At 35.4% G+C, this 25,698-nt stretch overlaps 1 protein-coding gene across 5 annotated transcripts in view; it reads left to right on the plus strand.

Annotated features, from left to right (window-relative positions):
• The window catches only part of chchd3a (coiled-coil-helix-coiled-coil-helix domain containing 3a), a 70,720-nt gene that overhangs the window by 8,400 nt on the left and 36,622 nt on the right, over nt 1-25,698 (plus strand). For all 5 annotated transcript variants that reach the window (XM_016540564.1, XM_016540565.1, XM_016540566.1 and 2 more), the window contains 2 exons: nt 2,667-2,760; nt 13,151-13,322. In XM_016540564.1, the coding sequence (XP_016396050.1) occupies nt 2,667-2,760; nt 13,151-13,322 (266 nt within the window). The remainder of the gene's footprint in view (nt 1-2,666; nt 2,761-13,150; nt 13,323-25,698) is intronic.

Raw genomic sequence — 25,698 nt, forward strand, 5'->3', positions numbered from 1 at the left:
GCCAAATACACACACTGTTTTCCATTATGCTCTAATTACCTTTAATTACCTAATTACCTAACCTTTTTACCTATTAAAAGGAAAAAAAGAACAAGTGTGTGAGGACTACATTTTTTTATATTATAAAAATATATAATTTTTTATATATATATATTCACGCAAACACACACACACACACACATATAGTAAACATTTAGAATTATATTTTTATTAATAAATATATATTATGTAATAATACTAATACTATTATTATTATTATTATTATTAACATCATTAATTATATACTAGTTGTTAATTATGCGCCCAGTCCACTGCACTATAAAAATATATAAATACATTATTATATTGCATTTATTTATTTTTAATTTAATTACTAAGTGACCTTACAGTAAGGCCCAATCCCAATTCTACCCCTTAGCCCTTCTCCTTTCCCCTACCCCTCCGTTTCGCACGTTCACGTGAAGGGGTAGGGGTGTCTCAATTCTCTTTTGGTTGGAGGGGTAGGGGTAGGGGAAGGGCCAGACAGCCTTCATTTTTTTCTTTTTTCTTTTTATTTTATTTTTTGCACAAGTAAGTATGCAAATTGTATGGTTATTAACTGAGACCCATTTTATTTTGGCCTATACCTCTACCTATAAGTCCTGCTCTCTATCAGTATCAATCGTTGAGAACTAATGTTGGTTGACCTCTACTCATCGACATTACAAACTCTCTGTCTACACCAGCATCCTGGCCATTTTCTGCATCTGTATTTTAAACAGTGTGGAGGACTCTGTTGTTTGCAAGTAAAGATGAAGCTTTTGTGTACGCTTTGATGATCCTTTGTGTTGTGGAAGGAGTGCGGGCCAATAGTTCAGTTGTGGAAGGGAAACCGTTACTTATAAAAATAAGATCGCCCTGTTTTAGTTGTGGTACCTGTAAAGGATGTCCATTATCACACCATATCTTTAATTGGATGGTATCTGGTGGGTTTGAGGTTTAGACAGCACCTGTGTGCTTGTATCTATTACACTATCCTGCTGTTTGATAAATGCCGTGCCAGTGTCCGCAATTAATTTTGGTTTCCTCTTCGCCATTGTCACGGCAACAGGAGGATTTCTCATTAGTCTTGAAGAAGGTTGGTGTAAGTGATAACTTAAAGTGTTTCTCTCCCAACAGGTTTCCTCTCTCGGCTTTACAATCTCAAATTGTTTCTAAAATGAACATTGTTATGCAAACCATATGGCACCCATACTGACTGCTCCTTCCATTGGCTTCTTATAAAACATTACTTAAACTACTGGCAGCTACTGCGGCTTCCTTTCATATGTTAAGTATAAATACATATAAGAGTCGTTAACAATGTTTTCAGTGTTTTAAAACCTCTATACCTACTCCAATGTAGGGTACGTGAGATGAAAACTGGTCTCATTTAAGTTTAAAAAATCTATTTATTTGTATTGACTGTAATTTAATTGAACTAATGTCTTGAGGCATGAATTGAATTTATCAATTGAATTTAATTGAATTTTAGTTTTTTGTTTTGTTTTAGTTGTTTTGTTTTTAGTTTTTGTGTTTTTTTGTTATAGTTTCTTTTTTGTTTTGTTTTATGTTGTGTTGTTTTTTGATTTTGTCACAGAGTTTTGTTTTTACTCTGTGTTAGAGACTTTTGAACATCACTAATCTTCAAGAATAAATATTTTTTCAATATGTTGCATAACAAATCATGATTACAATAATTACAATACTCGTTTATTTACTGTGGGGAAAGATAATTGTGCTGTTTACAGAAAGAAGTTTGCAGAAAAGTTAATTATTTATTTATTTTTTTTAGCTAAATGATCCGGCCCTTGCCAAGTTAATGGATAATGAATAAATTATTTATTTCATAAGTACATAACGTTAAAGTTAAAATGATATTTTGATTTATTTTGAAACCTCTTATACTTCCTTTTGGAGACTTTGCCATGAAAGACTGAACTTGGATTTGTGACAAGATTTGACCTGAACATTTCTGTGAGGAACGATTGCTTTTGCTCTTTTATTTATTTATTTATTTATTTGTATTTTTTAGACTAAATGTTGGTTGTTTGTACAAATTATAAACCTGCATCTCCATCTGCAACACTTGGACTTCCTGTCATGCAGTAGCTCCAGGCCTCTGCAGTGCTGCGGTACTGCTGCTTTTTTTGACTGGCAGCTAGGAGTTTGTTTTATATCTCTGCTGTGCTTTCACAGACAATTAGCCATCCAGATAAAGATCAGGACACACACTTGTTTGACTGTGGCGGTGTTGATATCAACACTAAGTTGTGAAAAGTGTATTTTTGAAGTGTGTGTGTTTGAAAGTGATGTTCATAGTCATTATCAGTGCATAGGTGTATAGGACCCCTGTCCTCTGGATTTCGGTTACTCTCGCTTTGCCTCATAAGGCAGAGACATCCTGAGGCCTCAAAATACCATCCTACCTCACTATACTAATTTATAAACTGCTTTACAAATGAGTACAAACTTGCCTCAAAGAAACTTCAAGTGTACAATAAAACATTAAACTTTGTTACCCACAGGAGATTGCCTTTCTAGGACCTCCTATGGAATGCAACAACAAAATCAAACACTCTGGAATAACCATTTGGTGTATAAACAGTAGCTCAGCATCTAATGTGTGTGTTTTGTCTTTTGTTTAGCGGATGAGTCTGAACTGAGAAGAAAGATCGCTGAAGAGCTGCAGAAAGGCCTGGAGGAAGAGAGGAGAAAGGCACGAGAGGAACTCAACCGATGGTGACTATCCATGCACACATTTACACTGTTCTTACATACATTATACCAACAGTCACCTTTAGATCAGCCCTACCTGTCTGAAATTGGTGTCCTTAGAAATCACACATGTCTCTGTTTGGAGAATTAGCCCACACACAATGCTTAAGTAGTCGGAAAAATCTCAGGCCATGGAGCCAAAAATTGAAGATGAGTGTTTGGGAAATTATTTGAAAATGGTAAAAATTTTTTCCAATTCATTTTTGAGTATAGAATTCAATTAATGTCCAGGTGTTCACATATTGATTATTTATTATTTAAATAAGGCTCATCTTCAGGTTTTGGAAGTATACATTATATAATTCTTGTAGAGTATTGAAAATGGCTGCCATTTAGATATTTTGTTGAAACTAATATCAGACATGAAGTTTGTTTTCTTGAATTTGTAGGTGTAGATTTTGTCTTTATTAAATAAAGCTTAAATGAAAGATAAAAAATAAAATAGAATTATAAATTATAATTATATATTATATATTTATTTTAACACTTTGTGGACAGGTGAAAACCCATAAAAAACCTATCATAGTGATGTAAATTGACATAAATATTAGCTTAAACATATACATAATGTTAAAGATTAAAACAATAAAAAATTTATCTTTTTATTCAAGTAAAACCTTGTATTCTTCCTTTTAGACTGTACCATAAAAGAATAGACTCATCTTGTAACAAAAGAGTGTTTCTGAAAATAAAACAACAACAACAATACATGAAATCAATAACTGAGTCACTTGAATATCTACATTCATCGACATATACAGGTGCATCTCAATAAATTAGAATGTCGTGGAAAAGTTCATTTATTTCAGTAATTCAACTCAAATTGTGAAACTCGTGTATTAAATAAATTCAATGCACACAGACTGAAGTAGTTTAAGTCTTTGGTTCTTTTAATTGTGATGATTTTGGCTCACATTTAACAAAAACCCACCAACTCACTATCTCAACAAATTAGAATACTCCATAAGACCAATAAAAAAAAACATTTTTAATGAATTGTTGGCCTTCTGGAAAGTATGTTAATTTACTGTACATGTACTCAATACTTGGTAAGGGGCTCCTTTTGCTTTAATTACTGCCCCAATTCGGCGTGGCATGGAGGTGATCAGTTTGTGGCACTACTGAGGTGGTATGGAAGCCCAGGTTTCTTTGACAGTGGCCTTCAGCTCATCTGCAAACTTTTCCACGACATTCTAATTTATTGAGATGCACCTTTATATATACATACATCGCAGCATTTTACCTCCGATGGCTTAACAACATGAGGTATTTTTGTGTGGAACCATTTGCCAAGGCTTGGCAAGTTTATGAGCTACATGTTTATGAGGTACAAACTCTTGTTTAATTCAGTACAAGACAGAGAAGCTGTGTGCCTTAATGAGATTTTTGTCTCATCAACAGTCAAACTGGGACACAGACCTGTCTGTGCTTTGTCTTGATTCATTTTCCTCCTTTCCTGAGCACATCACTCTCCCTTTTTTCCTATTTCTTTTTTTTTGTGTGAAAGCAATTAATCATGTATGAAAGCGAGGGAGTGGGAGTCAGGGGGGAGTTTATTTCTTCATATGTGATGATCTATTGGCTTCCACCGGTGAGGGCTTAGTCTTTCCATTTTTGTCCTGTTCTCTGTCTGCAAGTAGGTGGCTGTACCGTGACGTTCATTTGGCCTTTAATATCTCTGCACCATGTACGTCATCATTTTCCAAACCTTTTAGTTGAACCACCACACTTTACTCGTATAAAGTGCAAGTTCCTTAAGTACTCGCTCCATTTTATTCATCTAAGGCTTGTGATGGATGTGCCAGTGTTGGGTCGCGCGTCCTTGTCACCCCGGGTACCTCTTATACTGTTATTCCCAACAATGCCAACACTCTGACCTGCAGAAATTGCTATTGACAGGAAGTTTATTTTCTGTCGGCTATAAAAGTAAATTTAATGGCAGGGTGTGTTGTTTTACAGCATTGCTGTTGCGGCAACTGAGGCAAAGTGCTCCATCCCATCACCCCGGCAACGCCATTAAGGGAAAGTAGGGGCTTTATTGACCATGATGTCATGCTTGGAAAAACAGAATCAATATTGTCCTTAATGTTGTCTTCCATTTAGTTTTCTCCAACTCCCATTTCTTCTTTCATTCCTTTTTCTGTCTCTCCTAGAATGTGTTGTGTTTTAAACATGCCCTTACGAGATTGCAGGATTGAAGTGAATGATATTAGCCTCTGGCTTTGGGTTTGAAGACCTTATAGTGGCAATCTCCAACCTCACCTTCAGGTGGACCATTGTTTGAAAGTTTTTTCATTGTTTTATTTCTCTCTTTCCCAATTCAATCAGATGAACAGTTAGTTAACTAATCTGCTGTCCTCTACTTTTGTTTAGTTTTTTTGTTTTTGCATTGTTTTGTTTTGCTTTCTTTCTTTTTTTTTGTTGCTGTTTTGTTATGTTTTGCTTTGCGTTGTTTTTTTGTTTTGTTTTTAGTTTTAAATGTTTTTAATTTTGTGTTTTGTTTACTATTTTATATAATTGTTTTTGTTTTATTTTGTTTCATTGTTTATTTACATTTTTTGTTTTAATTTTTTATTTATTTTAATTTTCTTAATTTTTAATTTTTTGTTTTAAATATTTATTTACTGTAGTATTATCTTATTACATTTTTTTAATTTACATGGCAGGTGGGCTGTGTTTCCACATTTACCATGAAAGCTAAATCAATGTATGATGCTCAAATGCCATTTAAAGGAACATAAATTCAGAGATTAATCCGCTGGTAGATTTATCAGACCCTGCCAACTTAATTTAGCAGTGACCTTTAATCTAGCTGGCTTCAGGGCGGTGGGCAGTTCATTGAAGATACATTTAATGTGTGATTAATTATATGTAAAGCACACATTCCTCTTCACTTCTTTCACATGTCTTTCTGCTTTATTTCTTTATAGTGTGTGTCGGTCTAGCTTTGGATAGGGTAGGGTCTAATGCCCACCATTAATCTTGCAATACCACAGTGCTGGCCTTACAAGATAGTAAGCTATTTCTGATGACCCTTATACACATGCTTACACACCTCAGTATAATCAGTATCCACCTACTTAAACTTACTTCTTAAAATATAACTGATGGAAGAGCACATTCACCAGACAGTATCTGTTGTATATTGTTAAGTGTGCTTCATGATATTAAATGTATTTTGTTGTGTGGGACCATTTGTTTTTGTTTGAGAGTGTGAATATATGCTAAACATAAGAGGTTAAGGATCAGAAAACTACATATTTTCAAAAATGTTTAGTGGGCGGGTTGCCTGAACAACTGCTGCTGCTGGAGTGCAGTGGAGTGAAAAAGAACACAGGGGTCTCGAGTTGTGTTTTTAAAAGTTAAACTATTTCTTAAGTTTTAATGTCTTAAAAAATGCAATGCTTAGGGTGCAGGATGCTTAGAAAAACAGTGCGAGTCGTGACTCAACAGCCAAATGCATCTGTCTCTGTGTGTATAGCTGTAGCAGCAGTGCTTTAAAGGGAATGAATGTAGAGATTAAACTTCTCTGAGAGGGTTTTTTCTGTATTCACCTTTCTAAATTGAAAATGAATAAATCTAGATAAAATCTAGATTGACTTCACTTTGAACTATTCGTTCAAAAGTGCATGTTTACGTGTGTTTAGAAAAACTGCAGAATTTGGTCTGTGTGTGTGTTTCTCCTGCAGAGGCCTGTGTGTATGAGCTCCTTTGCGGGCCTTTCTAATGAGAGATTTGCGGCAGGCACTGGAGCAGAACCGTTCTGCAGATCAAAAGCACAGACTGGGCTTGGCTGACCTGCGCAATGCTGCATCAGCAGAAAGACCTCAGCTCTCATCCACACAGAGACTCGCTGGGGATAACACACAGTCCTCGGGGACACAGACAGAGAGAAGGGGCATCTTAGGGCACAAACTCATTCTCACCACCCCTGAGCTCACCTTAAACAACAGCCTCTGCTCATTACTTCTTTATTTATTTATTTAGTCAGTTAGCCATTTATCTATTTTATTGATTGATTTGTTTAGCCATTTATCTATTTTATTGATTTATTTAGCGATTTATTTTAGACATATATGTATTTATTTATTTAGACATTTAGTTACTATTTATATATTTAGCCATCAATTAATTTATTTGGATATTTATTTAGAAATGTATTTATGTAGCCATTTATTTATTTTATTGATTGATTTATTTAGCCATTTATTTATTTTATTGATTTATTTATTTAGCCATTTATTTATGTATTTATTTATTTAGACATTTATTAATTTAGATATTTTTGTGTTTTAATATTTTTTAGCTATTTATATATTTGGCTATGAATTAATTAATTTGGATATTTATTTAGCTTTTTATTTATTTAACTATTTATTTATTTAGCTACATTATTTATTTATTTAGCTGTTTAGCTAATTATTTAGTTAATTAACTGGGGAGTGGAACATTTTTATTTATTTGTTTGTTTGCATATTTTTATTTTTATTTTTTTTCACTGAAATCAGTCTGTTGTAATTATGGACTTTTTATATACCGCAGTTAAATGCATAGTTAAGTTACTCAATCTCATGTTTTCAAACCTGATTTTTTTTTTGAATGTTCTGGCTTCTATTTTTATATATAATGAAAGTGAACGAAGGCTGAAATTGTCAAGCTTCATAAAGGACACGAAAGCAACATAAAAGTATCACAAAAATAGTCCATCTTAATTCCAGTGAGCTGCTATCTGTTGAAGGGTGAACTTTAGAACCTGATCAGTTCGATTTGTGAGCAAATCAATCCAACTGATCTCATTCTTGGAGAGAGCTGACTTAAAAGACTGATTCATTAACACATCAGATCTCATAAACACACTAGAGGGAAGCAAGGGCAAATGTCAAGATTATAAGTGAACATTTTATTAGTGAATTTCTGTCTGTTCCTCATGTAAAGCTATTGTAATGACTTGATACGACCTGAAATATAGTGCATATAGACCTCTTTTATGGTGCTTTTTAGTTATTGTGGAGATTGATAGCCCTCATTCCCTCACATTATATTGAAAAGACTGGCCAGCAGACTCCTAGCATGAATTTGAGCGCCTGATGTGACAGAATTTTCAATTTTGGCGGAACCATCGCTTTAATATATGCATATTAATAAACGCATTAGTGCATCCACGAGGACAAAGAACCACGTTAAATTCACTCATTGTCACAATCCAGCCTGCAGCTCTTGCACACTATCATTCCACAGCTGAAATACAGGCGTATGTTCCCTCTCCCCAGAGGCATGCTGAGTGCTTGTGTGTTTGTTTTCATTTCATCCATGTCTCTGTGTGACTTAATCACCCTTTGCTTTGTTTTATTCCTCTCTTTTCTCCTCCAACTTCAGAATGAGGAGGAGCCTTTCATATCTGTTGATAATAATCTAACAAAAATTGTAATTTTACAAAAAGTTCCTGCACTGAATCCATCAGAATCCGCAGCCGAAGCTCCACTACTGGCTAAGACAAATTATGTAATTAAAGCTACAGGCGTGCAGCTTCGCTTTTATTCATTACTTCACAATTACAGCATCAGTCTCTTAGTCTTTTCCTAGTGGAACACAACCCCCCCAAGTGAGAACCATAAAGGAACAGCCACACGACCAGCAGCCAGGGAGGGGGCGCAGGAGGCTCATGAAATATTCAAACCCTGCATTCTTGCACATTATTTTGCCTAATTAATAATGCATGGCTGCTTTAAATGCTATCGCAGAGGGAAACATTCGGAATTTGAGCGCCTGATGTGACAGAATTTTCATTTTTGGCGGAACCATCGCTTTAATATATGCATATTAATAAATGCATTAGTGCATCCACGAGGACAAAGAACCACATGTTAAATTCACTCATTGTCACAATCCAGCCTGCAGCTCTTGCACACTATCATTTCACAGCTGAAATACAGGCGTATGTTCCCTCTCCCCAGAGGCATGCTGAGTGCTTGTGTGTTTGTTTTCATTTCATCCATGTCTCTGTGTGACTTAATCACCCTTTGCTTTGTTTTATTCCTCTCTTTTCTCCTCCAACTTCAGAATGAGGAGGAGCCTTTCATATCTGTTGATAATAATCTAACAAAAATTGTAATTTTACAAAAAGTTCCTGCACTGAATCCATCAGAATCCGCAGCCGAAGCTCCACTACTGGCTAAGACAAATTATGCAATTAAAGCTACAGGCGTGCAGCTTCGCTTTTATTCATTACTTCACAATTACAGCATCAGTCTCTTAGTCTTTTCCTAGTGGAACACAACCCCCCCAAGTGAGAACCATAAAGGAACAGCCACACGACCAGCAGCCAGGGAAGGGGGCGCAGGAGGCTCATGAAATATTCAAACCCTGCATTCTTGCACATTATTTTGCCTAATTAATAATGCATGGCTGCTTTAAATGCTATCGCAGAGGGAAACATTCGATAACTTTTGTACAGGCGTGTCAGAATCCGTTTCGTCTGCAATAAGCGGTGAATTAAATTGCAGGGGAGAGCCAACAGATGGTGGGATAGCGGAGGGGAAGTGAGATCAGCTCCTGCAGGTATACAGAGGTGTGCGGCTTTAAAGAATGGTAAATTATACTGGTCCCTTACGTACGTAGGCCAGTCTCTGTACAGCTGTTGATATTCAGACCAGTGCTAAGCTTAGACTCGAGAGTTTTGCTCATGGATACCATGTAACATTAAATAGCTATAGGACTCAGAAGGATAGCCGGATAGTTGATGTACTGTCCGGCTGACATTATCAAAGCATAGTTTATTTATAGCGATGGTGAGCGTGAGATAGGTTCCTGAAATATAGCTTGAATTATTTTGAAAATTTTTTGTTTTGCCATTATTTGATTTTAAGGTCATGGTCTCTTCTGAATGATCCATTTCATTGGAAGCTGCTCAGTATTTGAGAGTTTGAAAATGGTTTCTTCAAGTCTTACCAATCAAAAGGGTGGTACAACTGTTTTTGTATTTTTTTTTTTAACTCTGATGAACAAATCTTTGTCAGTGTTATTCTCTTCCTGTCATGAAATAATGATCTGGTTATTGCTAAAGAAATAGTATGGTCTTCTGTGCTTCAGAGGTCCTCAGCTACCTGCATTAAAAGAATATTTCACCCAGAAAAATTAAAATGTGCTGAAAATGTACTCTCAGGCCATCCAATATGTAGATGAGTTTATTTCTTCATCAGAACAAATTTGGAGAAATTTAGCATTTTCATTTTACACTTGCTCACCAATGGAACCTCTGCAGTGAATGGGTGCCATCAGAATGAGAGTCTAAACAGCTGATACATACATTAAAACAATCCACAACACAACTGCTGTCCATCAATTAATGTCTTGAAGCAAAAATCTGCATGTTTGTAAGAAACAAATCTTTCATTAAGATATTTTAACTTAAAACCATTTCTAAAATATGAGTCCATAATCATAATGACTTCACAAAATTTTCATTAAAACCCACCAGGATATTTGTTTCGAACTCTTTTGGGCTGTTTCCACTTGTAAGCAGTGCTTGATCTGTGCATATATCTCTCCTGATTGAGACGAGATGATTTTTTAATAGAAAGCAATATTATGAATCGAGGACTCTTATTTTAGCTGGAAGCAATGGTTTGAAGGTAAAAATAATGGATTTGTTTATTACAAACATGCCGCTTTTCGATTCACAAGACGTTAATTGATAAACTGGAGTCGCGTGGATTAATTGTGGGTTACTGTGATGTTTTTATCAGCTGTTTGGACTCTCATTCTGACGGCACCCATTCACTGCAGAGGATCCTTTGGTGAGCAAGTGATGTAATCTCAATTTCTCCAAATCTGTTCTGATGAAGAAACAAACTCATCTAGGTCTTGGACGGCCTGAGGGTGAGTATATTTTCAACAAATTTTCATTTTTGGAAGAATTGTATCTTTAATTAATCAGGAAGGAAATTGCAGTGTTATTTTGCAGTGCAGTTTTCTGTGGTGCACACAGGTATTGTAATTGCAGCAAATTCGTTGTTTTTTTTCTTTCTTTTTTCAGATGAACATAATTGGATTTGAGTGGCCCGTGTTTTTGCCCTCCAAGTGACACTATTGTGCTCAGTTGATGCTTTTGGCCTATTTTTAGTCCTGGAAGATGGCGTAAACACACACAATACCAGAGAGGGAAGTAATGATGGATGTGTTGTGCTGATATGTGTCCAGTTCAGTAGACTGAAACTGGACATGGCTGGAGTCGCTCACACTTTTCTCAGGAGAACAAAATGCTCAATGATGTGTGTATTCACAAACACAGGAACACAATAGGACGACACCAAATATTCATTTTTCTTTCGGTCTTTACTTATTATTGTTTGGTTGCAAGTAAAATTCTGCATGCTAAACTAACACATATGAATCATAAATCAGAGTTTGCTGTTGCCCTCTGGAATATTCAATGAATACAGTACTCTTTGGGGTGTCAAGACATGTTTTTTACAACATGGCAGAAAAGCAAGTAAATAATCTCGTTCTATTTACTCATTATTTATTATTATTATTATTATATTGGCTGCGTTCATCAAACTTATAAATAATTCAGGTAAAAGGGCTAAATGTTAAAAAAATATATGAGAAATATAATTGTATCATTATCAAACTAATCCCTAGTTATCTATCCCAATTGCAAATATAACGGCTGCCTTGTTACTTGCAACCCTATTTTATTTTATGCTATTTTTACTGCAAGAAAACTGCTAAATATTAAATAGGATTTTTTTAAAGTGCTTAGACATTTTGGAAACGGGAATGAAAAATTACGCAACCCATTTAAGCATGAATAAAATATATAATATTTTGTTTTATCTCAAGGTGACCAATAGATAAAACATTTTCTGAAAGTTAAGCACCTTCACAGCCTTCAATGAAAAAAAATAAATAAATAAATAAATAAAATGTTTCCTTTTTGTTGTTGTTGAGGTCCCATCGTGTTTTCCTCTGTATTTTTGTTTGTTTGCATTTCTCAAACTTTTTATGGAACTTAGCACGTCTTTGGAAGTCTCACACTCTTGTTTGTGTTTGTTTCGGTAACGTTATAATTATACCCTCCCTTATTGCCCTTTTCGGCTTCTTGGTTTCTTTTTTTTTTGGCTGCTGTTTGATTGAAAACACAGCACAGAGATTACAGTTTGTATCTTGCCTGAGTTTACTTTACAAATCAAACCTCCTGCTTGATGGTGCAGCTGAGGTTGCTAGGCAACTGTGAGAACCGGGTGACAGCTTTTAAAGTCTCTCAACATTCCAACTCAAAATTCCAAATAGCTCCGCAGGATTATCTCAAAAACATCAAAGAATTATTAACACCACACACCTATTAAACAACTTCAAATGAGACAACATATTCAAAATCTCACTTGATTTTTTGATCTCACCCTCTTTGAGGCTGGTTCTTTTTTTTAACCATTCTTCCCAAACTTCAAAGCATTTGATATGTGTGGCCTAGCACAGAAAAAAAAAAACGTTCTTAATTTTTGATTTTTAAAAACGTATGTTGTTTTTTGCTTAAAAATTTTCTACTAGAGAAATAAAACCATACCAATGGGATATTGAACTCACTCACTTATTTAAAAAGTTAAATATTAATATGAATATTAACTAATTAAATTGGAACAATGACATGTAACCTTCAATTTTTTCTTTATTAAATCATTGGCATAGTCTGCAGTGCATGATTATTAGACATAATGCAGTAATAGTGATTCAGTGCTGTCTGAGTTTGACTGAGATGCAGGCCTGTAATTAAAATTAGCTGTGTGGTTTTTCTTTTTTTCAGGGCGAATGCTCATTTTTGATTGTAGAAGGCTTATTAAAGCTCTTAAAATGATGAGAACATTGAGTGCTTTTTCTTTATTTTTGTTGTAAATATTGTTGTATAATTTTATTTTATAATTTATTGTTAGCAACAAAATAGACAGTGGCAGATCTATTAGGCTGCATTTACACTACGAGCTTAATGATCCGATATTTGTACTTTTTTTGTTTGCTGGTTTTGTCCTGCCAGTTAGGATATAATTATCCGTGTTTGAATTAATACACGGTTTTGGACATTTTGACAATTCAGCCTTTATTCAGATTAGTTTCTCTACTTGAAATGAAATGAAATAACAATAAAATATCAATAAATGAACAATATCAATAACAAGAAAATAACAATAATGAATGAATGAATTTAAGTATTTGAAGTACCAGCATTTTTCATATTCCTAATATGTTTTATATGTTTTAAAACAAATTGTTTCATTTTAAATAGAAGCCGTTTGAATAGTGGTAATGTTGACCAAAGATCTGAAGTTTTCTCTATTCTGTGCTGCTTTACATTTAGGCTGGAAAAGGAAAAGTCCCAGGCTCATGTTCAGGCCCAGGCAGAAGCTCAAACCCAGGTAAAGGACGAGGTGAGCAGGATCCTTGCATTAGAGAAAGAGCAGAGCATCCAGAAAGCCATACTGAGAGAAAGAGTCACTGCTGAGGATGAAAGACTGCAAGCTCAGATATATGTGAGTAAATTCTCAAACACAGAACTGCATCGCTCTGTCTGTGTTGTAAACAGCTAAGCACTTAGGCTTTGTGCACATTGCGCATAAATCTGATTTCCAGATCTTTAGGACTGTCCCACAAGTGATGAAATCTGATCTCTTTGTTCAGACAGTGATGTCAGTATCCGGTCCATCTACATTGGTTGCTATAATGATGACATAAGTGCCAAGAGACATAAGAGAGTAACTGTCATAGTGGAAAGAAAGAACGGAAAGCTCTATGAATGATTAAAAAAGTACTTGGAATGACTGCATTTCATGTACATTTATTGTATCCAAAGTGACTTAAATTGAACTCAAACTATATATTAGCTATGATTTTGTTTGTTTTTTTTAATTTAGGCATTCCCTCGGAATCAAACCCATGCCCTTGCTACCACTATGCTATACTGTTTGTGCTACAGGAAGACAATTTCATATAGTTTTTTTGCTGTTCAGTCCACAAAAGACTTAACAGATTTGAGTCGGTTATGCCAAAAAAAATCACATTTTTGCTTCCTGTCTGAACAAAACTTTGGAGCAATTTTCCTTTGAGGATAGACCTCTGCTCTTTAAATAATGCTGCCTCGCAGGAAGTCATTTAATGTAAATTTAGCTTGGCACTGATTCCCATCCTGGCACTGAGACTGATGTGTTTTTTGAGCATGTTTGCTTTATTTAACACTGCATTGAAAATATAGCAGCCTCTAGAAAGTTACATCACATCAATACAGTATGGATGACATGATTTTTAAGGCCTCCCAATATATTTCTGGTACTATTGTAATATTATAATAAAATAAAGTGATTATAAATATTACAAATAACCAATAATTCCAGAAGTTCCAATAACTGAATATTGTTCAGTGTTTACACTTTTTATTACCATTAAATTTAAAGGACTTTTCAAGTTGATCTTGAATTATTGATTTATTTATTGATTGATTGATTGATAGATTTATCACTCAGAAAAAGCACTTTTTCAGGAATTTCTACCCTTAAAATGTTTTGGAGCGTGACATAATTACAAATATATATTATTATAATATACAAATATATAAATTATAATATACAAATATATATTAATTATAAAAATTCCTATGACTTTTTAAAGATTTTATTCATTTCCATGACTTTTATATGTCCAGGCTTTCCATATGCTAATGATAATGCTGGTTCATAAAAAGGAATGACAGTTATTGAGGAAACAAATATAATGTTAGCTTAGCTTATATTTGTTGAAGCTTATTTTAAAGCTTGTTTTGTCTTATTTCAAATCATAACCCATTTTACCCCAAAATGAAAAGTCTGTGATCATTTATTTATGGAAGAGGGCAACGTGAACATTCAATCAAAACATCTAATTTTGATCACCATCTTTTCTACCTGGGCAGCTGTATTGAGAGGGTTGTGAGTGGATCAGGGTGAAGTGCCAGCGTCTGATTGGCTGGCTGTAAGGACTAATGAGAGATTGTGAGAACTGATTGGATGTGCATGACTGACGGTGATCATGTTTGGGCCTCATTCTACTTATTTATCTCCTTCACACCAATCAAGACATCAACAAACTCACACACATAAAAAATGACTGCGTAAAGACAACAGAGTGTTGCACATGCACTTAGAAAAGTACATGAACATCTTTATTGATAAACTTTACATATTCTTTCCATTCTGTGCTAATCCAAAAGGAATACCAGTGTACACACATCCCAGTGTAAGGCCGTTTTATTTGCAGGCGGCTAAATTGCCCTTGTAAACACATTGTAAGACGAGGGACCCCTCCATTGGTTTTGACAAGGCACAGATTATTTGAGCATGAAGTAAAAAAAGAGGTTCCCCGGAGAACTGGAGCTGTTTACAAACGTATGGTATTGATTACATAGCTCATTTCACACAGTCATCTCTGTAATAGAAAAATGAATCATTTTTGGGATGAGGGTGAGATGTGCTGTAATTCACGGCTGGAAGGAAGGTGTGTGTGTGTGTGTGTGTGTGAGTGAGAGAGAGAATTGGGAAAGCGTCATTGGGAACGGTGGGTAAAAACAATGTAAGGAGGGGGCGGCTTGGGGTGCTTTGTGTGCAGGAATGTTTTTTCATGAGTAGTTGGTGGTGGTCTCATTTCAGCATTTGCTCTTTGAAAGATTTTAGACCACATCTACGATTTTAAACAGACCAGCTGTAGCTGAAAAAAACACAAATATGGATCCCAGCAGCCCAAAGAAACAATCCATTCTAATTTAATCCCTACCCATTGCAATACAGTATAATACACACAAAATCGCCAGCAGTTCTGACTCAGACCAATAATGAAGCATGCTTGAGTAACAAATTGCTGGTTTATGAGTGTTACTCAATATTATGGGTTTATCAAGTCAGAGCTCTTTCTGCTGTGTCCTTCAGCTCATTGTGGTTACTTTTGTAGGTAGTTTTGTTTAATACACTTCAATTAGATATCCAGAAGTAGAACTGTAAATTATGTTTAGTTTTCTGTCTATCTATCTATCTATCTATCTATCTATCTCACATATAGATTACATATTTCATTGTGCACATGCATTTTCATTTTCATGCATTTTTTACATTTCGATTACCTTTGTCATCATCTAAGTTCAAATAAATAATATGGATCAATGAGGAGAACTAGACATGTCTTGAGATGTGTCTTTTCCTTTCAGAAATAAACACACACACACACACAGGAAAATGAGTTGGGACAGGTTCTTGTCCTTTTCTCTTAACGGAAAATTTTCACTCACGGACATCATCACACACATTTCATTCCTCTCAATTTTGAGTTCTTCTTTGAGTGGAGTTTCTTTAATAGAATTTGAAGGGTTATCGCCAGATTCATGCCACTTTTTCTCATGTAATCATCTGCTCTGACAGTGCTATCATAAATCTCTTTTCTTTTTATTTCTTTTTTCTCCTTGAAATTATTATTTTTTTCCTTGTGAAAGGCTGGAGACTGACCTGCCACACTTTCATTGTAATCGCACGGTTTTCAACTACAAATGGGACTTTCTAGGGACCTTCACAGTTGTTGTTTTTCACATCCAGCAATTTTTTATTTTTATTTTAAGCTATGGCTAAATGTCTTTTTGCTTCGCAGCATGTGCAGGTCAAACATTTTTGTATGTAAATAACCTCATTGCTGAATTAAAAATTGATTTACTCATCTCCAAAGTGAGAATATGTTTAATAAACATGACACGTGCACAAGATATAGTGAGTTAATCAATACATTATTCTTTTATCACAAAGTAATGTTGAACCTGTTAGTAATTGGAAATTGAAATGAGTTTAAATTGCCTACAAAACATCAATAAGTGTTTGAAAGTCCTTGCTGGGTTAGTACATGGTTCTGCTGCTCTCAGCACACTTTGAATAGATGGACCTTTCAAAGATGATTTGTTAAGTCCTTTGTCCTAGCTCCTTCCTCTGAGCGCTTTTCTGCCTGACTGCAAGGTGTTCAATCATTAAACATCAATCAGGCTTTTGACATGTGTTCTTACTGCGAGTAAGAGCCGCAGTGCCACACTTCAGGGTTTCTGCAGTTTGCTTTACAAATGCATTAGCCAGGTGGTGTATACGCTCACTCATGGGACATTTACACGGGCCAGTGGGTTCTTACGGTATTAGTCGGGTTCTCTCTTGGGTTCGAGCGGTCTAAGCAAAGGCAGGTCATTTGGACAGCAGGATCTCCTCGACTTTGTCTTTAGATCTCTGATGGGCCCTAAACATCTTGATGGTTTGCTTTTGGATCTTAATAGTAACTTGTATTTAGAAGTGGAGAAAGAAAAAAACCCCGTGTATGTCTGTCTTTATGTATGTATGTATTTATGTCTTTATTAGCTGTTTGCATTGAAATTACAGTATTTTGATTATATTTTGTTATATAATTAAATAATTTACATATACACTACCATTCAAAAGTTTGGGGTCATTAAGATTTTTTTGTAATGTTTTTGATAGTAGAGTGTCATAAAATTTCACAATATTACTGTTTTTAATTTAAAATAACTGCTGCGTAATATTGTTGTGGAAACAATTAGAAAGTTTAAAAGAACAGCAATTATTTGAAATAGATATTTTTTGTAACATTATAAAATGTATTTATTGTCACTTTTGATTAAATTCATGTGTCCTTGCTGAATAAAAATATTTATTTATTTTTAAAAAGAAAAATCTTAGTGATCCCAAATTTTGTACAGTAGTGTATATTTTAAGTTTTTATTATTATTATTATTATTATTATTGTAAAAACTGCTATGGAGGGACTTCAGGGAACATTTTTGAGTGAAGATGCAAATGAAGTTCAGGATTCTTTGATGAATAGAAAGTAAAAAAAGAAGACTATTAAGATGAGCATCTTATTTTTCCTCTCCTCGTTCAAGGAGACATCGATCCCACTCTCATCAGAATTCACACTGTGCTCTGGTCTTCAGACACAGTTTGTCACGTACAATAGCAGTGCTGAGTGCTAGAGCCGGCTGCATTCTCCGGTCTTCGCACGCCCAAATTAGCCTCTCCAATTATCTCGCCCAAGCCAAGAGCTCTGAGGTTGCTGTTCCGATGGCTGTCCTTTTTCTCGAACAGAGCGCTGACTCTACCTGAAACCATAAATAATTTTCCTCCAAGCCCACCAGCTTAGTAGCAAATCTCTGTTTTCTACAGTCGTAAGACCCTGAGTTTTGCTAGCTTTTGAAAGCGCTTGCAATGTACACTTCTGTGGTAAGCCATCTTGCTTTGCGGTTCTGGATTTTTGTTCGTCAGCTTGTTTGGTGGACACAAGAATGGATGTTATTTGACACATATAATCGCTTGTATTTCCTCAAACTTTCTGCCATAAATTCCAACTAGAGTGTCATTTTCCCAATAGACCTGTTGAGTATATTGAACTTGCTCATTTTAGATGCATTGCATTGACATTTCATGATTTCTGCACTGTGATGAGAAGTTCTCGTGTATCTCTTTGACCATACATGCTGTCAGCGATTCTAGACATTAATAAACTCGTCAAGTCTGGTAGTGTTTGGGTTTCACTGACTCTGGCCCTCTAGCGATCTTTCAGGACAGCCAATCAATCACAACGCATATCATTTCATTCAGACACTGGCAAACCCTGGGGCGAACATTTCAATCAAACGCAGAGTCATCAATCTCCAAACCAGTGACCGATGCAACTTATTCGATGGCTGGCGACATGATTGGTTGAGACAAAAGAACAGACAATCTTGCAAAAGCTCCTGAAATGTGCGCCTAAGAAAGCATTAAATGCCTGACATTTCCTCACCCTGCAAATCACCAGGGATTGTTGTTTTTGCAGTCGCCCGAAAGTGTTTAGCAATTATCTGATTGTGTAAAGCTCTTGCATCTCAAACATCGTGCCAAAATATTCATCACTTATTTAACACTTAACCAACACTTGAGCCACAGTAAAAAATAATTATCCTTTAAAAGAAATAAATAAAATGTGTTCTTGCAGTAATTGTTTCATGTGCACTTAGTATATTTTCCTGTTTACAATATGGCAGTCATCTTGAACTTAAAGGTGGGAATACTTTTTGAACAGTTTGAATGGTTTCATTTACAATTAGCCATGATTAATTTATTCCTTTTGTTGATTATTATTAATTATTTTTTGACTACTGAATTGAGTTTTCATTTCATGTGAATGCACATGATTTTAAGGCGGTGATTCTTTTCTATACCCACTGTAACTGCACTTTTAATGAAACAGTATATCAGTTGATAGTTGAACTATGGCTGAACTTTTTTTTTTCTTTTTTCCCCCCTCTGATCTCAAATCGAGTTTTCTGCTTCTACAATCAGCTCTACCTATTAGAGTCCGCAGATGTTTTTTATTTGATGGTTGGATGGTCTGCAGACGCCACTTCAGTTAAGCTTGTATTTCAAGAGTACAAATGTCCCCCTCCCGAAGCTCTCTCTCTCCTCTATCTCTCTTTTTCTCTTCTTTTCTGCGGCTCCATAGCAAGTGTCCCCCTTGCAAATCTGTGTGCTTCAAACGCTGTTACATTTTTAGATACAGCTGACTGGCCCTGACTGATAATACCCCACAATTTAATTTCCCAGGTATTAAAGAGGACTTGCTGGTTTTTGAATTGGATGCACTAGTAGGTGCTATTTGGTAAGGGGAAAATTTTTTTTTTCCTCGCTTTACCTTGCTCAAGAGGTTTGAGAAAGGAGTTTTCTTCGTCTTTAGTCTTAAGTGAGATAAACAGGATGTTTTTTTTTGTGTGTGTGACCCACAGTATGAATAGAGATGTGTTAGTATTCATGCAGTTTGTGCAGATAGTTAAAGGGGTCATATGATGCTTTTTTAAAGATCATTATTTTGTGTATTTGGTGTAACAGAATATGTTACCCCTTGCAGAATCTGTAAGATTTTCAGCCTGTTTAATAGATAACAGATGTTTGCATATATTCCACAAGACAAAATAACTTGATTTACACTATCCTGTTCAAAAGTTTACATAACCTTGGTTCATAATCTTGTTTTGCCTTCTTGAGCATCAATGACTGTTTGCAGCCTTTTTTGATGTCGTAAGTGTCTCCCAGTTGTCCCGAGTTGATCTCAACATCACATAACCACTGTGGGGATGAATTAAAATGTGAAAACATGCTGCAAAACCAAAGAACTTGGGAGACATTTTTGTTCATGCAAATAGTGGGCAGATTCACTGCTCTGGACAAACTACAGACTCGTAAATGTCTTCAAACAGTCTCTGATTCTTAAAAAATACCAATAATTAAGAATATGTAAGCCTGTGCAGAGAATAATTTGAAGAAATTATGTAAATAAAAGTTATTTTGTGAAACATTTTTGGGTTGGAAGGTTGAAAGCATTTTTAATTTTTTTACATTGACAGTGCTATTTTTTAATTTTTTAATTTTAATTAAAATAAACAATTAAATTATTACAAATTATATACATTTTATTTGTTTATTTAACTAAACAGTTGATTTAATAATATTTAATTGTACAATTATTTATATTTTATTTAATATAGTACCATTTACCTGCTTTATTTTGAGTTTTCATTTAAATTTTTCAGTAAATAAATGAAATAGTATATTCATTTATTGAACTCTTTTACTTGGAACAAGTTGTCTGATTGTGTAGCATGTAACTTGTAACATGTTTCCCCCAATACTGTTATATCAAATAGTTTTGTAATGGCAGTGCATGCAAACTAGGTTCTGTGTGCCAACAATGGATGCAGTTTGTGACTGCAAAATGATGTGCCACTGCAGTAAGGTAGACTTGCATTTTATTTTATTTTTTGGATTTATGGTAATCTAAGACTAACCATGTATGTTGAGCATGTGAATATATGGGTGTTTGGATGGCTGGTTTCAGTTTCAGTAAATTAGGTGTGTAACGTACAATCCCGCTTTGTGTGTGCGTTTCGTGTGCGTCTGTTTTCCCTCGTCTCCTTCTCGGCTTGGGCTCCCTGCTGATTCCCCCTTGTTCACTGAGTTCTGTAGCCTTTGCTGCCCACATGCAGCACCAGTGTGCTGAAACTGGCCCTAATTGGCTGGGTCCGCGGTTGGCATCGGTGCCCGGCGCTCACCCTGGCAGGTAATTGGCTCAGCCGGCCGCCCGTTTCCACGAGCTTCGGCCACGGTTGGATTGATGAATGGCAGCAGGTGTCAGGAAAGCTGCTTTGTGACAGAGCAGCTTGTGAAGTCATTTTACAGCCCAAAAGGCAACAGGAGGGTTTCTGCATGTTGCCATGCCTCTAGAGAGAGAAGGTATTTGAAAACACTGCTATTTTTAGACCTAATTTCAAATCATGAAACTGACTTTCCCCAGTTATATAAAATGAGAAAAAAAAATCACTTGGCAAAGGTGGCAGAGCTCCAGAAAGACTAAAATAAGTGGAATATTACTGTTATGATCTGGGCTTTCCTTATCCACCGCCCTAATCCTTGATTATCACACTTAATTACGAGCATAGATTTGCAATTAAAGTTCGCCGGAAGCGTTGTGAACAGTGCAATGAACAAAGGCGTATTTTGACTTGGTACTGAGGTGAAGGACACTAAATTGGAGGGGAAAAAAAGCACAAAAATGTAGACTGAAGTATCTGTAATAGTTCATTTATTGTACACATTTCTGAAAGTTAATTCTGATTGGTCAGTTTTGGAATCCTGCGCATAAATATTGTTTTTTTCTAATGAATGCAGAACTTGATTTTTTGATCATTTAAATAGTTCTTTCTTGTTTTCTGCTCCGCAGTTTCTTTTTCTCACATAATTAAATAATTTAGCTCAAATCAATGTTTCAAGTCTATTTATTTATTGATTTATTTGGTAAGTAGATATTTAATAAACAGGATAATAGACAGTCAGACGGTCATTATGGCAAAATAAACCCTTTCAGGGCGATTTAAGACCCTTGCTCCGCCGTCTGGGTTCATTTTGCGATAACGGCCAGCCGACTGTACATTATCCCTTCCTAAATTTACATAGTGAACATGATTGATCATGTATCTTTGGGTGAAAAGGGCTGTACTCGGATGTGAATGGACCAGTTCATGAGGTTTCTCCAGATGGACAAATGCCATAATTAGATTTCCACTAATGCCCATATTGACATTGGCTTTATTCACCCTTGATTTATTCTTTGTGGACTTGCTGCTACCAACTGCCTCAGTTTCATTTTGTTTCCATGTCGTCTGCATTGGCAAAATAGTAAAAAAAACAAACATGTTTTTTTTTTTTTTGCAAATGAAGACAACACTTTCCACAGTGAATTTTGAGTCATTCTGATAATTGCAGAGAGTGTAGTGATAGCACAGCCCTGCTGTTTATCTGCCTTTAATTGGGAAGATGTCCAAATGTGAGCACAGAGAGAGTGGCCACGTGGGAGTTACTGTCCTGCCACTGGTCACAGATCGGCGGTCGAATCTTTTAGCACAATCTAAATTCGAAAATGTTTCTCTCAGAATAACCTGGAATACATTCTGAAATATTTTTGTTTGTACAAGTTTTGAGTGTTTTAGTGTATTGCTGTGCAGTTGCTAGGTTGTTTTGAGTGGTTGCTAAGGCATTTCTAGGGTTTTCAACTCAACTGATTTGAAATAATAATTTGATTTTTTTACACATTTTTGTTTAAAAGTTGCAATTTACATTTAACAAAATTATGCATTTTAGTTAACTTCAACCAAAGCTAAAGTAGAAGTTCAGAAGTTTTTTTGTTATTAAAGAAAAAAATAAATATAATAAATGTACTAAATGTACATTAAAAGTATAATTTTAATGCCTTTTTACTTTGTTTTGTTTTTCTTCTTTTTAGTTTGGTTTGTTTTGCATTTTGTATTGTTTTGTTTGCATTTTGTTTTGTTCTGTTTTCCACCAAGGAGCTTGAAAAAGGTTGAGGATCCCTGCTCTTTGCTATTCTGGTGACTCAAGTCCCTTGTTCAGTGTAAGTCCGGGATTTTTAACAAGCACCACTAATAATAAAAAAAAAAAACTATAGAGGTAAACTATAAAGCTATGGTTGGGTACCGAAACCCGGTACCAATATGGCACCGGTACCTATGTAACCGCTATGTACTAGAACCGAATCAGAACGCAGATTTCGGTGCCATGCTTGAGCGACTGATTGAAATATTTGTTCTCCGGTTCTCCGAAACGGATGTAAGAAGCATCATCACCGGCACCGCACATGAAAAATAATTTCCCGACTGAGAAAATGCACGTGAACTCTAGTGGGAAAGCTCTAATAATACAAATCCAACACATCTTTGTAATAACGAGAGTGTCCATGTTGTTTTCACATTCCGACTTAAAAGCACAACTCGGGAAATGAGAGCATCCGAGGAGCGCGTGAATGCAGTAATTACACTTGCTCTGATGGCAGCAGGTAGCCTTCCGTTAACTAAGCTAAACATGCTTAAATTAAAATGCCTAAAGCTAAACTTCCCTTGTATTCACATTTCTAAACCTGTTGTCCAACAAAAGAGAACATTATAACCTTTTTACTCCACAACACCAGTCAAATGCTTCCTTTTGTGATCTGATGTGGCTTCTTGTCACAGAATAAGGCAGAAAATATGTTCCATAGGCTACTTTAAAAAGAATACATCGATTAGTAATGGATTATAAATATACAGTACTTAATTATTATGAAAATACCAGAGATTGCTTGAATAACACAGATAAACTATATTGTCGCAGTCGAGTGTTTATTGTCTTTGTTTTATCATTCAAAACGTTTATATGTTCTGTTTACGCAGTTACAGCTATAATAGCAGTTACAGCTATAATAGCAATGCCTTTGTCCATATAAGGGATTTCCTGGAGGGTCATGAGTTCCGCTACTTCTGTGACTGGATATGTAATGTGGATTTCCTGTGCGAGGGCCCCCTCTGGTGTCCAGTATGAATGAAACAGACATCATTTGCTTATAGTGCTAATGGCCAATCCATAATTTTTGGGGGAATTTTTATTTATTTTTTAATTTTTTAAATAAGTACCGGTTCATGCACTGGAACCGTTTTAAAAGTATCGATTTGGCACCGGTATCGAAAAAAAAACAAACGATACCCAACCCTAGAGGTAGCGTATTAAAGGAAAAACATTTCAGACGTCTCTCTGATCATCGCAAGTGATAAAGGAAACAAGACCAGTTATTGTAGACAGAAATGGTCAAACAAGGCTCACCTTAACTGCCATGGAAATAAAGTTGACTGGGAGATACCAAGGGCAGCCCTCCTTTACCCAGAAGGCCCCAGCGGACATGAATATGTAAACAGCTCCATCTCGTTACAGTACCGCTGACTGAGGTCATACACACAAAAGTCATGCGGTCACCATCAGCGTGAAACCCAAAGTCAACTGCATGTCTGAAGGGCAGCCACACTTCTCTTTCTTTTTCTCTCAGTTAAATATCTCGGGTTTACCTTGACCCTCTCTCTCGGTCTTTGTGTCTTTCCCTTTCTCTCTCCCCTCTTATTTGTTCCCTCATTCCCTTGAGGGAGAACTTTATTCCAAAGGCAATTGTTCAGCCTTTAGGTCCCTTCGTGTGTCCTCTAGTTGGATATTAGAGAGAGGAACACTCTTTTGTTTTGTCCTGGATCTCCGCTCTATTGTCTACCTCTGCTCCTGTCTGTCTGCAGGGGTGTCTCTCTCCTCTTTATTCGGCTGTTCTCTCTCAGTTGTAATAGATGGCTTAGCCCTCCTTAGAGATTGCTTTCCATGAACGTGACTGATGATTTGATTTCCCCATGGTTTTCCCAATATGGCCTCAGCAGAGATAACACAAGCTGAAAAGAGCTTTAGCCATCAGTTAATACCTCGGGCTGCTGATCTGTCAATTAATCAAACTGTGTGATCAGGTTGGTCTGAGCTTGACCCGTAGACTGACAGTGTGGGCTCTAAACCTCAATGACACGTGCAGCCATTTAGCATATGGAAAGATTTGGCTACGCTCACACCGCTAGTGAAAGTGCCAAATTTTGTGCTCACATTCACCATTTTAATTGGTCTGACTCTGAACAGCAAAAAAGGTCCATTTGAAAATTTACATTTATTAATATAATTTATTAATATATATATATTTTTTTAATGATTTGAATAGTAAATGTTATTAAATTAAATGAATTTAAATTGTATTTACCGTTTAAATAATTACTAACGTTATATAATTTATACACATTTTTTAAAATAAAAATACTACTAATAATAATAAAATTAAAGTATTTTTTTAGACATTTATAAAATATTATATTATAATTTATCAAAATAGTTAATTATTAATACATTGTATATAAAATACCTATTTTTAATATATAGTACTTTTTTAACAAAAAAAGAATGCCTTATATACAGTAGGGGTTGAACGACTTCTGATTGTTTGAAGTCGACTTTTATGTGATGAAAGTCGAGTCGAAGTCGACTAGTTGCTGATGACGTCATTAATGAACAAATAAGTCTGGAGCTGTGACAAACACCTTGTGCACAACTATGGCATATCAGTGGTCTAACACCTTGTCATGGCATTACTGACTGTTTTAACTGTCCTTACTTTTTACAGCAAAGGTAAATCAAGCACGCAATTATGTAGAAAAAAATTTATTCTGACCTGGCTGTTCATGCTGAAGACACATTATTAAAAAAAACATATACAAAAATATTTATTATTAAATTTATGTCTACATATGAAAATGGGACTGGATGTGTCTTGCGGGGAGGGGGAAAAAAGTCATATTTCAGATTTGGCCCTAATTCATCTGTGGTGTTAACATAGCTGCTATTTTATTTTATCATTTATATATATATATATGTATATATATATGTGTGTGTGTATATATATATATATATATAT

The sequence above is a fragment of the Sinocyclocheilus rhinocerous genome, unplaced genomic scaffold, assembly GCF_001515625.1.
Source record: "Sinocyclocheilus rhinocerous isolate Xijiao unplaced genomic scaffold, SAMN03320098_v1.1 scaffold848, whole genome shotgun sequence".
NCBI lineage: Eukaryota > Metazoa > Chordata > Actinopteri > Cypriniformes > Cyprinidae > Sinocyclocheilus > Sinocyclocheilus rhinocerous.